The sequence below is a fragment of the Octodon degus genome, unplaced genomic scaffold, assembly GCF_000260255.1.
Source record: "Octodon degus isolate 3935 unplaced genomic scaffold, OctDeg1.0 scaffold00021, whole genome shotgun sequence".
Lineage (NCBI taxonomy): Eukaryota > Metazoa > Chordata > Mammalia > Rodentia > Octodontidae > Octodon > Octodon degus.
The window spans coordinates 20,158,016-20,174,046 of NW_004524597.1; the positions used below are offsets into that span (position 1 = coordinate 20,158,016).

Sequence of the window (16,031 nt, forward strand, 5' to 3'; positions counted from 1 at the left end):
CTTGCCAGGGAAGCGCTTATTCCACTGAGCCATCTCCCCGGCTGATTTTGTCTTTTAAACAGAGTCATATAAAGCCATTGTAGGGATCTTCATTTCTAATCCTTAGTGGTTTTTTTTTTCTTTATTACTATAACTAGCTAGGAATAGTAAATATATATTTTTTGAAGTTAAAATTCATTACCATCATGTATAAAAGTCATATTCTTGAATTTATAATTATATAGTAGTCATTCAATATTTTAAACTTAGAAGGCAAGGATAATTTTATTACTAAAATATACATTTCTACTAATTACTACATAATAGTTTAATGAATAATTTTGTCATTTTTGTGTGATTACGTGTATGACTATTTTGTGACTGTTTTAATGTTAATTTATTAGATCTCATTGTTTCTTATATTCTGAAATCCTGATAATTTTGTTCTTATAGACTTTTATTAAGTTTTCTTCAATTAAAGCAATTTTCAAGAAAACTTTAACATTTATACTTCATATTAAGTATTTATTAGTGACTTTCCAGTATAGTATTTATGTTTACATTCAGAGATGATAGGTTTGCACATTTTAATATGAATTCTGTTTAAAAACTTATAGGTATTAAGTTTATATCAAATGAAAACAACTAATAGTTTTCCTATCCTATTTTACTTTTGTTTCCCAGTAATATTTCTCTAGATATTAATCTATTAAATTTCAGTTGAATATAGTTGTTAAGCTTCTTTATAGTTAACTAAAATTAACTCATACAAAATTTTTCTATTCTGCCTATATTTTTATTCTCAAGTAATCTTTCTCATTAGTTATTAATCTATTAAAATTCTGGATTGACTACCAGACTTACACGTGTATCCTCATACATCAAGGTAATTAAAAATCCTTTTCCTGTTTTAGTTCCAGACAGTCATCTGTACCAGAAAAAAAAGTACCAGAGCCTTCCCCTGTGACTAGGAGGAAGGCCCACGAGAGAGCAGAGAGACCAAAGGCCAAGGAGCAGAAACAGTAAGTGACAAGCGCCTGAGCCTGCCAGGCTGCAGCAGTAAGTGACGAGTGCCTGAGCCTGCCAGGCTGCAGACCGTGTCTGCTGCCGGGTGCTCGCATCCTGCAGGGTCTGTCTGAAGATCGAGCCTGGCTCTGTGCTGATGTACCCAATCAGGACAGTCAAGTCAGCATCAGCGGGGCCCGGTGCCCCCTGACTTCCTGGTCATGCACAGGCCTGCGAATGAACTGGAGTGCGCATTCCTGTTCAGGTCCACTGACTCCTGTTTCAGTTATTTTTCTAAATTTACATTCAAGCTGTTTTCTATAGAAACTTGAAATTAATTTTGAATGCCTCTGACGTTGACTTTACCCATTTCGAGTAGTGGACAAAAGTACTAGCGTCAATCGTGGGGAGTGCTGGTTGTGCCGTTGTCTTGCTGTTTTCCCAAGTTTGCACTGCTAATACACTCCTCAGGGAATGCTCGCGTGGTGAAGGTTGGCGCGGCGGCCAGTACATGCTCTGCCCACTGCCCCACCTCGCTGGGCCTTTATCGATTGCAGCACAGCAGGGGGCAGAAGTCTACTGGCTGCGAGTCATCGTTCCCTTGCTCTCTACGGTACCGCACGGGTTGCGTGTGATAGTAGACATGTCTGTGAGGCACAGCATCTATTTCAGTGGACATATAAATATTAATAAGGCCATTTGTTTAATTTCTTTGACATAAAGATAAATGTAAGCAGTGCTGATACATTTTCTGCACTAAGTGGACCATCTTATCTCCTCATGCCCTGTGCCAAAAAAAAACACCGCCTACTTTGACCACTGATTTAGCTGACTTGAATGTCGTAGAAATGATCCTTCTTGTCATCCTGGTTTTCTTTATTTTTAAAGATTCTAATTGCTTGCTTCTGCCCAATTGAATGTCTCAAGAATAATTGGAAAATGGGAGAATAGAGCAAATAATTTTTATAAAATGAATGAATCAAATGAAGATGCAAATTGCTCTCAAACTCTAAGTTTACTTTCTTTTCTGTACGCTGAACAATTTGTTCTTAAGTCTGAAATTGTGTAATTCTAAATTTGGCTTGCTTTATTGCTGGCCTTCCAGTTTCATGAGACAGAATCTGCCTTCAGTGCTATCTTGTGGCCAGTGTAACAAATCCCAGTGGGAAAATTTTAAATGAAATTGTTCGGAGAGCATTTTGTCTTACAAAACAAGGAAGAAAAGAAGGAATTCTTTAATGAAAGCTCCCCTTTTTATGAGCAAAAGCATGTTTCCTATAACCACCCTAACAAAGTGTAATCCACTAAAGCCCCCTGTTTCATGTTCTTTCTCTTGTAGCTCAGATTCTGGAACCTCAGAGGCTAGTCTCTCGCCTCCTCCTTCCCCACCAAGCCGGCCCCGTAATGAACTGAATGTCTTTAATCGTCTTACTGTTTCTCAGGGAAACACATCAGTTCAGCAGGATAAGTAAGTCATTATGGAAACGAGTTCTGACTATTTCCAGAACATTCTGAACCTTTGATGACTGTTGAAACCGTGAGCCGTCTCCACGTGAGATGGAGTCAGACTTGTGCACACATGCCATGTTTGCTGTATCTTTCAAATGTAAAAGAACCATATGGTCCACGTGAGAGAAAATTATTTTCCTGCTGAACATTATTCCCTGTTACAGATTTTCACCACTTGTCTTTCCTTTTCTTCTGCAAGGAAATGAGAATTGAAAAATCTTGAGACCATTTGATGTTAAATTTTGTGGGATTCTTTAGTTTTTATGAAACTACAAATACTTCTATTCTCAATAGCATGAGTTGAATAGGTTTGTATCTTTGGTAAATTTGACACCTTCAAAGACCACCGTTATATGTATAATGTGTTATTTGATTTTTTTTTTTTGTAGAAAAATATACCATGGGGCTGGGGAGATAGCTCAGTAGAATAAGCACTTGCCTTGCAAGCGCAGGGGCCTGAGTTCAATCCCCGGTTCCACCAAAAAAAAAAAAAAAAAAAAAAAAAAAAAAAAAGAAAAAAAAAGCATAAAATGTACCATAAAACAGCAGTAATAATGTTCTTGGAAAAAAAGAACATCTTTATAGATGGAGCCGGGGGTGGGGGGGAGACTAAGAGGACCTGATAGGGGAGGAGAGGTTGGAAGGCTGCGGAAAATGTAATTTTCAGTAAATTAGATGTAAAAGTGCCCCCATATTGAGCCAGAATGTCTCTTGCAAGAATTCAGTACTAACAGTATCGCCACAAGGCATTCATTAACTCTAACCAGATTTTGAATACTGATATGCGGCTGTATGTGCTTGGCACCGTCCCCCCACCCCAATTGTGCATTTTTTCTTTCTTTTTATTTTTGTTTGCAGCCCTGGGATTGACCCCAGGGTCTCATGCATGCCAGACAAGTGCCTCCTACTGAGCTGCATTCCTAGGCCTGCCTGTTTTCTGTGCTATTTTCTTCCGGTATGCATCAAAGACCTCTGAAATTTAGAAGATGCCATTTAAGATCTCTCTGCCATGTTTTGACTGTGCTAAGTCCTATAAACTTAAACTAACTTATTGCAGTAATGTGTATGGATCAATTCTTTTATGTATTTATTAGACATTGATGCAGTTTAAGCAATAGATGGCATATCCTTCAAATTGATGAGTGGTAAACATTTTGCATATCATTAGATGAAATACTTTTTAATATTACATAATCAGTTCTCATTAATTCAGAAAAGTAGAATATTAAAATTATTTTTTTGGAAATCCATTTTTATTATATCAAGAATTATAAAATTTCACTTATAATGCATAAACAGTTAACAAAGTTTTCTGTCAGTCATTTGGTAACCTTTACAACCTTATCATAGTTTCATGTGTTTACTGAAATATTTTATTAACTACCAATAACTGCCTTTCAGTTTTAAACTAACACTTAGAATATTTGACTCAATACTTTCAAAAACTCCCGTCTTCATGTCACTTTCTTTGGAGCTCCTTTCTGATGTAGCCTGCTCCAGCAGTCAGCCTGCCCTCCTTCTCCCCAACCTCTTGCACACTCTAATTAGTCACACTCACTGCTGGGAGTGGCAGTAGACATCTCTTGCCTAAATTTAAAAGCCTACTGAGGGCCTCCTTACAGTTAAGTCAAGGAATATTAAAATTTTAAATGATTGACCTCCCACGCAAACATACAGTGTGTCCATGAAACTTCAGCAACAGTCTAAACCTGCAGTAATAAATACCAAGGTGAATTAAATCTGCTATTGAGATGGGAAATTTCCCCTTAGTACTAGTCATATTAATGGATGAAACCTTGCAGTGATGTATTTCTTGTACTTGGTACTACTTCTCTCCAGTACGTAGATTTTGGAAGTGAGGATACAACACATTAGTAATACATAGAAAGCTTGAGCCCCTAAGCCCCTACTCTAAGCTGTGGTAGAATACATGAGTCAGATTTCTTTCCCCACTTAAATTTCTGATATTTGGTGGCAATAGCAAAGCAGTGCACCATAGAGGGAGTGTGTGCTGTGTTTCTGTTATTCATGCTGTTGGTTTTCAAACCTGTGTCCGTGTCTTACCTGTTGACATCTGTATCTTTTCTCCTCATAACTCTGACTCTTTCACTATAGGTCTGATGAAAGTGACTCTTCTCTGTCGGAGGTACACAGGTACTTTCTTCCTATCTTTCTCGCCTTTGGACATCTCATGGGTGTTCCAAAATGCCTTTCTAGAAATTCTGAGCAAGTTTCATTTTTGTTGCATGCTTTATTTGTTATACGCCATATAAATGCACTAATAGTTTGCAACATATTAATTTTAATGTCTTTTGGTGATCATTCCTTATAGATAAAGTAGTGTATCATAACTTAAGAAATTGTACGTGTTTTATGTCTATAATTAAATGTTTTCCTTAAAAGAAATTAAGTTTATGAGTATTGATATCAAGAAGGCTTTCTCCTCATGGTTAAGTGTTTCAGTTACCTCTAAGTGGGACGTAGGTATTTTTTTTCTTATTGGTTTAGCAATTTTAAATAAAACAGTCATGTGATGCAGGAATACTATAAAAAAGGACGTCATCATACTAAGAAAATAGAAATCAAACAAACAAACAAAAAACGAAAGGAGTTATACTACCAAAGCAGTTTTTACTAATCTATACATTTTAAAAAAATAATAATGTTTCATGGATTTTGAGAGGACCCTCAATTTTTTTCTCTCTCGTTTCTTCATATCCTTTTGTCTCCTCCCCTTTTTTCACTTGTCTCCTTTGGTTTATTGTCAAATTGCTGATTGTAAGTGAATCTTCTATCTTAGTTACTTTTCTTTTGTTGCTGAGACAAAATTTCCAACACCCAGTGTTAAAGGAGAAAGGTTTATTTAGCTCAGTTTGTAGACGCTTCAGGCTATCCTCAGCTGGCTCCATGGCTGGGTGGCTTGGCAAAGGAGAAAAGTTCATGGTGGTGGAAGACAGCAAATTTTAAATAAAAAATTCCAGCGGTTGGCACAGAACAAAGATAAGCATTTATTCCCCCTTTAGATCAGTCTGTTGTTCAAATTTGCAATATTTGTTTTTAACTTAAAAAACTACTTTCAAGTACATTTTTATATCCCAGAATATGAATGGATTAATTTTAGTAGAGAATAAAATACCAACAATGTGTACTTCTAGTGTCTGTGTTTTCCTATTATTATCATTAGTAGTAGTGGTGGTGGTGGTTGAATCCAGGTCCTTCGGAAGTGGTATAATGAGAAAAAATAAGTGTTCATCCTTCGATCCTGTATTCAATGGTCAAGGCATTTTCATTTTTTAGACTTAGGTCATTATTGGTTCTGTCTCCTACTTGGAGCATTTGGTTATCTTTGATTAAAATTTTCAATTTAAATTTTATCCAGTTATTTGAGTGCTCAGTAGGTACATAAAACTAGTGAGGTTTTTTTTCAGTAATGATGTCCCTCCATCAACATAGTACAGTATCCAGCTTTTTCATGTGTCAATTTATCATGTCAATTCAGGGAAACATTAGCTAGGTACAGAAGAGTTTTCAGGTTGTCAATGACATTGACTCCTTCCTTGGGTGTGACCCTCAGCCACCTTTGTATCCATTTAGCCACAGCAGGACTATGTTTGCCTTGTCCTCAAACTGGTCCTATAGGTTTTATTAGAGTCAACATATATTGGGTTTTTTTTTTTGTTGTTGTTGTTGTTTTGGTGCGGAACTGGGGGTTGAACTCAGGCCCTTGAGCTTGCCTGGGAAGCGCTTATTCCACTGAGCCATCTCCTCAGGCCTCGACATATATTGTGACTGTGACATTTCCCTGATTTGTCACCTTTTAACCCTATTAAAAAAAAAACTTGTCCTGTGAAATTTGTGAGCTTTTTTTTTTTTTTTTCGCTTATTAATGAACTTTTATTTTTAATATTTTTTGTATGTGGTACTGGGGATTGACCCCAGACTCATGCATGCTGGGTAAGCAACTCTACCACCAAGTCACATCCCACTGCATTTATATTTTGAAGTATTTATAGTGATTTATCATCTTTCTTTGTCAGACTCAGCAAGAAGCTGCTCCCATCTGTCAGGTGTAAAATCTTTTTTTTTTTTTTTTTTTTTTTACAATCTTAACACAGTTCAGATAAAGAAATGTTGGTGAAAAATCAGAACAGAATACCTGGCTTTTTTTTTTTTTTTTTTTTTTCTGCTTAGAAAGTCAAGTCTCTGTGTTCTGTTCCCTTTGTTGATCTTTGTGACTTCCAAGAGTGCTACTGATGATTTTTCTTCTAGAATGGCAGATGCTTTCAAAACCCAGTGACACAGTAATTTAAAAAGAAATATCTGAGCTCTCTGAGTGAGGCTCCATTGCCAAATCTCACTTGTCTTGAGCCTGTGTTTCTTCTTAATCATCTCTGCACCTAGCCTGTGTATGTATTAGTATGTTTGCCACACAGTGACCACATTCAGCGTGGGGATCTGTACCACATCTCGGCCACATTCATTCCGCTCCACCTCATTCTCCAGTGCCCCTTCTAGCTCCCTGTTTCTTATGTGGTCTTCTGTTTTGCCCTGCACCCTTTCTTCTGAAGAGTGTTCTCTGTCACCAATAAGATAGAAACACAGTAGCTTTGCTCTGTCCTGTGTTTTTCCTGGCATTATACCATCTACCTTAGGTGAATGCATTTCGGTATAATTTTTCTTCTTCTTCCTGTAAGTTGTAGGATACTATATGTAATTCTTTTTCACCTTTAGCTTTCCTGATATAATTGTTTTAACTTAGACTCTATCTTAAGCTTCCGTAGGAGAGGAACAACACGTTGATAATACTTATATCCCCGTAGTGTGCAGCCTGTGCCATGAAGCAGCAGTTCTAGAAATAACTAAGTTTATGACAGAGTACCCTACAGAACATTGAAAAAGAATTCTCAGTTTTATTTTTTATTTTTTTCCATAATTTTATTGAGAAACAAATAGCAATGAGACAGTTTCAAATCAAATTGGTAGGACAGTTTCAATAATTAACACATTGTATACTCTCTTCCTAGTGGTTATTTGCTGTACAAGATGCAGACATGATATCCTGTTTACAAACACTATTAGAACAAATCCTTCTATTCATTAAGAGAATGTAACTGTATATCTATCCTAACCATTTTGAATACACAGATACAAAATGGACATTCATCTGTGTACCCTTTTTTGTTTAGTTCCATCATTTGAATATTATAGGTGTGTTAACTCTGCAAAATATTCTAAAAGAGTCCAGAAGTCCATAATAGTATTGGGTCTTGTGTTTAACTGGCAATGTTAGAAATTATTGACCTGAGTCCCCTACAGCTCAACATGACAGCATGGCTTTACTTCCTATATTTCATCTTCATACTTTTCTACTGGATGGTTAAGACCAAGGTAAAGCAGGACCTGTGCAACAACAGTTGTAGCTTTTTGGTCTGAGAAGGTCAGTGAAATCCCCTCAGGATTTATCCTGAGATCCTGTACCTCACATTGTAGAACCTTTGTCAGTGTCAGCCATGTGGATGAGTCACGGCAATTGCTTGGCCAATGTGCTCTCTGTGAAAGCCTGAGAGAATGTTTTCTCTCCATGTGACTCTCCTTAGGCACACTCTACATCATCCATCACTTTCCTCTTTGGCCCCATAATCTCCTTGATCAGAAAATTTGGGACACTACCGAGTTACATGACGTTACGGTACATGTTCTCATATGTCCTGAGTCTTAATTGACCTTGGAGGGCTAGGGCCAAAATATTGGCTTTCCTTGCAGCCCTCCTTTTTCTCTAATTTTGGTCTGCAAGAATTCTCAGTTTTAAATCTTCTTCGAGATTATTTTGTTTCCTTTAACATTCTTATTGTTTTGAATAATTTCCCCTTAAATTTCTGTGAGCTGTTATTCTGATCTTGTCTTCAGTTTTTGCTTTCTTCAGTTTGCCTGCCTCATCTCTGCTTTCTCAGCAGTGGCAGTGACAGTGTGTTACGCTTTCTCCATCATGATGTTTTTGACATGGAGTTTACTCCAGCAGGACATAGAGCCATGTCTGCCAGTTACTCTTTTTTTATACTTCCTCCTAATTTGTCAGAATCAGTATACCAAACAGCTGCCAGTACTGCTTCTTTTAAACTTTGGAGAGCTGAAACTGTCAATAGGAAACTCCCCACATATCGTGGGCTTTCCAGTTTGCAGAGCACGCTGTTAGCAGGTACCAAACTGTGAGGCGGCCCACACTGCTGTTGCTGCTTCATACTTCATCTGTTATTTTGCTTGAAAAGCACCAAGAGATCAATCTAGCTTTTATTATTAATTACTTCTAGGAACTTTGTAAATCTGGGGGGAAAATAAACCTATTCCCATGAAAGAGCCATGGAAGTGAGTCTTGTTTGTTTGTTTGTTTCTGTACCTCAGGGGCATAATCAACCCATTTCCTGCTTCCAAAGGAATCAGAGCATCTCCCCTGCAGTGTGTTCATATTGCCGAAGGACACACAAAAGCTGTGCTGTGTGTGGATTCCACGGATGATCTTCTCTTCACTGGATCAAAAGGTACCATAGTTACAAGGCTCATATTTAATAGATGTTTTAAGGTTAACTTTGACAGGCTCTAAAAAAGTCAAGTAGTTTAAGAATCTGATCATTGGTCCAAACCCTGAATTACATAAAATAGAAAACCAGTGCATATTTAGGAAGAGAGTTGTCTGTTACTTTTCTCTCATTGCTGGGACAAATACCCAACACTCAAAATGAAGGAAAGAAAGGTTTATTTAGCTCACAGTCAGTGGAGGTTTCAGTCTATACTCAGCTGGCTCCAAGGCAGAGTGGCACATGGCAGAGGGCAGCCATTTTCATGGCTGAAGCAAAGAGCAGGAGCCTTTGGGAGCAGCTGGGACAGCAATGGCTACAGAGAGCAAGTCTGTCTCCCTTAAGTTGCATTCAGGCTGTCTGCCCCAGGCTGGGTGTAGCACTCACACCCATAATCCCAGTGGGTCATGGGTTAATCACAAACTCTAGAAGTCTGCCCCGTGACTGCATGAGGCTTTGGGGGACAACTAGACACAAACCATAACAAGGGTATAGCTTCTTGAAGTTTTGTGAATGCTTTGGTGAGAGAATGCATCTCTCTTCAGAATTCGGGCACTTATTGAACGTAAGATTCTAGATTTTATGATGCAGGTGAACATGAGATTTCTAAAAGGCTTTTAAAATTTGTACTGTGCCAAAAAAAATAAGACAGTAGCAAGCACCATTTCTGTACAATCTGGGAGACTTTGAAGCACTACACAAGTGTATCATTTAATTTCCATAACTCCAGTGGGTTACATATTGTACCTCATTTAATTTAATTTAGTTTTTTTGCAGTACCAGGGATTTAACTCTCGGCCTTGCACCTGCCAGGCAGGCGCTTATGCTTCTGAGCTATCTCCCTAGCCCTGTACCCTCATTTTAATGATGAAGAATCTCAGGATTGAAGAAGTTAAATAGTTTTCTCAGGTAAATTTAGCTAGTTAAGTAGAAAAGTCAGGATTAGAAATCTTGGTCCACTCATTTCCAGTCCTGCACTCTTGAAACCTTTGGTATAATTGCAAGCAACTAGAAATCAGCTATGAACAACTCTGAAGAGTTCTCAAATAGAAGACTTGGGGTCCCCAAAAGGAAGAGATTATATGCAGTTTTAAGAACCATGGGAAGCTTTGACCCAGAGGCATTTAGGGTAAACTTTATGCGGTGATTGGATATTGACTTGTAAGAATTGATGATCAGCATGAAAGAATAAAACTAGCAGAACTGTAAGCAAATTTAGAGTATGTTTAGAAATGAAGTTCAACTAGGTTAAAAGGTAGAATATAAGAGAAGTTGTGGACAGGAAGGTTCCTATCATACAAAGAGTCATAAAAAGGAAGCATGCCCAGGAACTTAAGGAGCTAGTAAACATTTTTGGAATTCAGTGAGACTGCAAGATTCAGTCTAATCAGCAAACATTTGTTGCTCACCATTTATAAGGGAAGTATGGCAGACTAGATAGAACTTTGAGAATAATGACAAGAAATTTCTCCAGTGGAAAAATAAAACTTTTATGAAAATATTATCGTGTTGCAGTGATTCAGATTTGTCTTTCCAGAGTACTAAGATACTCAGAATGTCAGAAAAACAAAATAGAAAAGTTTTGTGATTGTGCCTTCTGGGTGAAAATAAAAATAACATCCCTCAGTCTGTGGGAGTAGGGGAGGTGGTGTGCGTGTTTACCGAAGCATGCCGGGAGGGCGCAGGGGAGCAGGCGTGGCAGGACGCAGTATTTTGAGGGGGTTGATTCTGGATGGGCATTTTAAATTCAGGGTAATCTGAGCCAAGACCTCCTCTATATGATTATTCCAAAAATCGTTACCACTAGAGTTTTAATAGCATGTGATGCATATACCAGATATCCCTGACTTCCATCAGTCTCTTATACCTACCTTGCTAACAAACCTGCTCCAGGATCTCACAGATGAACAAGCCTGATACATGTTAATTGAGTAATTGCTGTTTTTCTGTCTCATTTCCTTCTCAGAGAGGAGAAATTGTTCAAATACTTTTTACCATTAGCAGATTCTAAAGTTGTTCACATTAATAGTATTCCTGTGTTTTTATTTGTCTGTTTTAGATCGCTCTTGTAAAGTATGGAATCTGGTGACTGGGCAGGAGATCATGTCCCTGGGGGGTCACCCCAACAATGTCGTGTCTGTAAAATACTGCAATTACACAAGTTTGGTCTTCACAGTGTCAACATCTTATATTAAGGTGTGGGACATTAGAGATTCAGCAAAGTGCATTCGAACACTGACGTAAGTGACTTAGAAACTAATAACATATGGGGTAAACAGTTATTTGTTTTATAAATCACAAGAAAATATAGAGCTATGGATGCATCACTGATTGTTACCAGTGTTCACAATAATAAAATCTGGATAAAACAAGAAAAAAAAAATGCCAGCAGATTGGCAAGATGAGTCCACTATAAACAGGAAGAGATTAACTGTGTTTGATTTGTGCTAAGTACACATTTCTTACTGCTTTCCTCTCAAGTACTATGATATTACCTTTTCATGCTATTTTCTACTTGGTAGAAGGGGTTTATATTACTAGTGTCGAACAAATACAAACCTTGTAAAAAGGCTAAAATTACCATTGTAAAAAGTACTTGAAATCTTTAATTAAGAGGTATTGAATGACAGAGTATAATTTTAGGTCTGAGACTACTTTGAGGTTAGTGCAAATTTCTTAATTGTAGGTTGCGTTGGACAATTGGAGAATGGGGTTTCTGCTCAGTGTCTGTTATTATAAGCATGTTTAAAAATCTGAAACAGTGATTCTTTTTGTCATGAGATTGGAGAATTATTTTGTATAAGTAAAATTGAGTGACCCTTGTAAATGATTAAATGAGTGATGGAAGAATTAAAAAGGTTAACCTTTGCTAATTTATGTAATACATATAGTAAAGAGTATTGACTTTTAAGTAATTTGTAATTAGAGAAATTATTCTCTGTATTGATTATAAGTCACAAGAGGAGTTTTGTAGAAAATGAACAATAAATGTTAAGTTAGAAATTTACCAATTCAGGTGAATCACTAGAATCAAATTTGAAAAGATTGGTTATAACTTAATATTTTAGAAGGCAGCTGAAGTGTTTAAAAATGGTTCAAAATACCATGGAGAATCTGAGGAAGTAGAAATAAACTATGATTAATACTTTAACACATAGTAGATATGGATCTACAATTAAGTTAAAGTAAGAAAAACTGCAAATAACTTAAGAAGTCCCAAATGCCTATAATCCAAAATAACTTTTGCACACAAAAGGAATTTAGTGAGGCCAGTCCATAGAGCTTTTGAAACCTGCAGGAAAATGAATCACTTTTAGGAATCACTGTATCATTTGCTGAGTCTTTATCTTTTATAACTGATCTTTTCTGAATGATATTTTAGTCTTTACTAACAGCGTGTGCTAGGCATGAAGTGAAGAGGTTAAGCCATGCCGTCCTGTTGTGTCCATCCCTTAGTCCACAGACGTTTGTGTGTGCGCTGTGTGTGGTGACAGATGGACAGAGCTCTTGTGGCCTGCAGGCTGGTTGCCTAGGCATCCCAGACGCAGCCTGCTGGGTGTGTGGGAATGAACTTGTCTTGCTTTGCTTTGTGTCTGGGAAGGTCTTCCGGTCAAGTTAACCTTGGAGATGTCTGCTCAGCGAGTACGAACCGGATCGTAGCGATTCCTTCTGGAGAGAACCAGATCAATCAGATTGCGCTCAACCCCACGGGCACATTCCTCTACGCGGCTTCTGGAAACGCTGTCAGAATGTGGGATCTTAAAAGGTAGAATTTTAAAGAAAACAGACCTCCTTCATATCCCAAGTACAACTTCACGTATTACTAACATGTTGTTCTCATGGAATGTAACTTTACAGTCTCAGTAGTTAGTATAAAATCATTGTTTTTTTCTGTCTACCACAACCACAACCACAACCACAACCACAACCATCTGAATGTCTCTTCTGTCCTCACCAGCAAACTTATAATATTCCCTTCTTTTAATTTTCATTTCTGGAAAATTATATGGAAGAAATACAGAAACTGTTCATGTTATAATCTCTTAATTTTTTCTCAACATGAGTTTGTTAAAGGTGAATATGTATTCTTGTCTAAGTTTCACCACTATCTTTGAAAAAATTATTTTTTAGCATCATTTAAACACCCTTCGTCTCAACTTTCTTTATAAGATTAATTTAATACGTAAATATAAATCTTCACAGGGTTTTCAATGAATGCAAAATAATGAAATAGATGTAAACTGTGAGATATTGAAAAGATAAAGTTGTTTAAAAAAAAGGACAAATTAAAATCTTTGATTTTTATTTGCAGTGAAGTGTAGACTTACACACTTTAACTGAGCTTAATTTGAGGTGTGAAATACTTTTGTTGTCACCTTCTGACCACTGACATCACACAGTTCTTCCTGTCCAATATCTGTCCTGGTCATTTTCATATCTTTATAATAACTGATGAAATGAGTCACCTACTTTCTGCTGCACACAAACACACATAAATGTGTGTCTACTGGTTTATGCATACAGACATGTTTGATGTGTATACTGTATATGTGTATATGTAAAAATGTGTACCTGCATGTGATAAAATAATCTTTATCCATGTTTTTGTTGACTCAGTCATTAGTAACATGGTTGCTTTCTTTAAACCCTACGATCAAACACATCAGTCACATAAGTGTCACAATCTTGGACATTTAACATGTTAAGGTGTATATGGGGGTCCATATTACCTGTTATCATTTGTTCAGAATTTTCCTGCTTTACTACCTAAATGAAATTTCTCGGCTTTTCCTTCAAACTTCTAATATGTAATATATTGGTTTGGTTGTTTTTTAAAAAAAATTCTAGTTTGAATAGAGTATCATAGTAATGGAGCTGAAATCTAAAAGAAAATTAAGTTTTATGACAGAAGATAGGTTACTTTCATGTTGAGGCTTATACCTGTCATTCTAAGAAATGTTTTCACACAGAGTCATTTTTCTTTCTTTTTAAAGGTTTCAGTCTACAGGAAAGTTAACGGGACATCTAGGCCCTGTTATGTGCCTTACTGTAGATCAGATTTCCAGTGGACAAGATCTGATTATCACCGGCTCCAAGGATCATTACATCAAAGTGTGTATTATGGAGTTGTTGAACCATATCTGGCTATTATGTGGTAGGCTTGGAGTATTCCGACTCACCCAGGACCCTTTTAGCCTGTTTCTTGTTTCACATCTTGTAGTCTTTTTCTTTTGAGTCTTTTTCTCATTTGTAGGCCTTGGTTTTACTATTCTTTAATCACGTACTCCCATTTTCCCAGGGGACAGCCTGGGAGAGATTTTAAAGATCTTATAGCTTAGCCTTCCACTGACTAGTTGAATTTCACCACCATCACCACCACCACCACCACCTTTTATATTCAGTATGTTATAGCCATTAGAATTGCATGACATTAATAGGTAAAGTGGGGAAGGACACATAGTTGGATTCTGAAATGTTATATTTGAGGTTGAAACAGGGCATGTACCTGTGGGCCAGCAGAAATGCAAGCCTGGAGCCCGAGTTAAGCTGTGACAGGAGATACAGGTTTAGGGGCATCCAGATGGAAACAGATGTTTAGGGAGGTAGAGTTGATGACAGGGGAGGGAGACTCTGAGGGCGGTGCCAGGGGAACGCCCTTGGCAGTCAGTAGTAACAAGTACAGTAAGAAAGAGATGTACAAAAGCATAAGTACTTTTTGTAGAAATTTGATTGAGAGATAAATGATTTGAAAATTGTTAAGGTGAGGTTTTGTGTTCAAAAGATTGAAATATTTATTTGCTTAGAAAATGGGCTCGGTGGGCCAGGGAGAGATGGCTTAGTGGAATAAGTGCTTGCCTGGCACGTGCAAGGTCCCGAGTTCAATCCCTGGTACCACCAAAATAAATAAATAAATAAATAAATAAATAAATAAATAAAATAATTGGAAAGAACATGGGCTCAGTGCAAAGGAAAAGTGGAGACTGCTGATGAAAGGGTGAACATTAGAATCAGATCAGATGTGGGGCTTGTGGAGAGGTAAGTACACCCGAGCCCCTAAAGATGGCAGGGAGTGATTTGAAGGTAAAAGACAATTTTTAGGATGGAGTTTCCTTTGGGACCACCTGAGACTCTTCAGGAAGATGTAAAGCCATCAGCCGGTTGAGATGAGGGGCAACTAAGAAGAGTGACCCAACAATTTACTATTATTATTATTATTATTATTAGTAGTAGTAGTAGTAGTAGTAGTACCAGAGATCAAACTTGGGACCTTGTGCTTGCCAGGCAGGTACTTATGCCACTGAGCTATATTCCAAGCCCGAGTTATCCAATTTTTTTTTCCCGAGTGACCTAATTTTGAATAGCAGCTTTGGGAAACTAGAGATGAGCTCCAGGACTGCAGAGCTGCCTAAGAGTGACGCAGTAATGATCATGTTGTTTATTTGAATTTCAAAGGGGCCAATATGTAATATTTTATTATTGAACATATTATTTCTGCACACAGACAGTAAAAGATCTGGTTGTCTCTCTTTCAAACTTCTGGATAGGAAAGCACATGTCAGGCAAGTAGGACTCAAATTCACCCTCAGGCTCATTCATTTCAGGTTAATTAAATGGAGGAAAGTGCAGAAGGAGTTAGAATCAGAGTATAGACCATACTGACAAAGGATCTACAAAGTGCAGTACAGGGTTACAGGATAAATCCTGAGGGGACTTGGCTGACCTTATCAGATACAAAAGTTACATTTCCTGTTAGATAGCTCTTGCTTTATCTTGGTCTTAACCATCCAGCAGAAAAGTGTAAAAACGAGGTATATAAAGTAAAGCCATATTAATATGCTGCGTGAGAAAGGCTCAAGTCAACAATTTCTGTGGATAACCCCCTACTATTGTGGACTGCTGCACTGTGTTGGATTGTTTTGCTGAATTCACACACCTATAGTATTTAGATGCCAATAGAATACCCAT

The 16,031-nt window shown here is 37.4% G+C and overlaps 1 protein-coding gene across 1 annotated transcript in view; it reads left to right on the forward strand.

Annotated features, from left to right (window-relative positions):
- The window catches only part of Kif21a (kinesin family member 21A), a 68,979-nt gene that overhangs the window by 45,200 nt on the left and 7,748 nt on the right, over positions 1 to 16,031 (forward strand). The window contains exons 25-31 of the mRNA XM_023711424.1: positions 894 to 1,001; positions 2,324 to 2,452; positions 4,609 to 4,647; positions 8,893 to 9,029; positions 11,125 to 11,305; positions 12,667 to 12,831; positions 14,060 to 14,177. Coding sequence (XP_023567192.1) covers positions 894 to 1,001; positions 2,324 to 2,452; positions 4,609 to 4,647; positions 8,893 to 9,029; positions 11,125 to 11,305; positions 12,667 to 12,831; positions 14,060 to 14,177 — 877 coding nt within the window. The remainder of the gene's footprint in view (positions 1 to 893; positions 1,002 to 2,323; positions 2,453 to 4,608; positions 4,648 to 8,892; positions 9,030 to 11,124; positions 11,306 to 12,666; positions 12,832 to 14,059; positions 14,178 to 16,031) is intronic.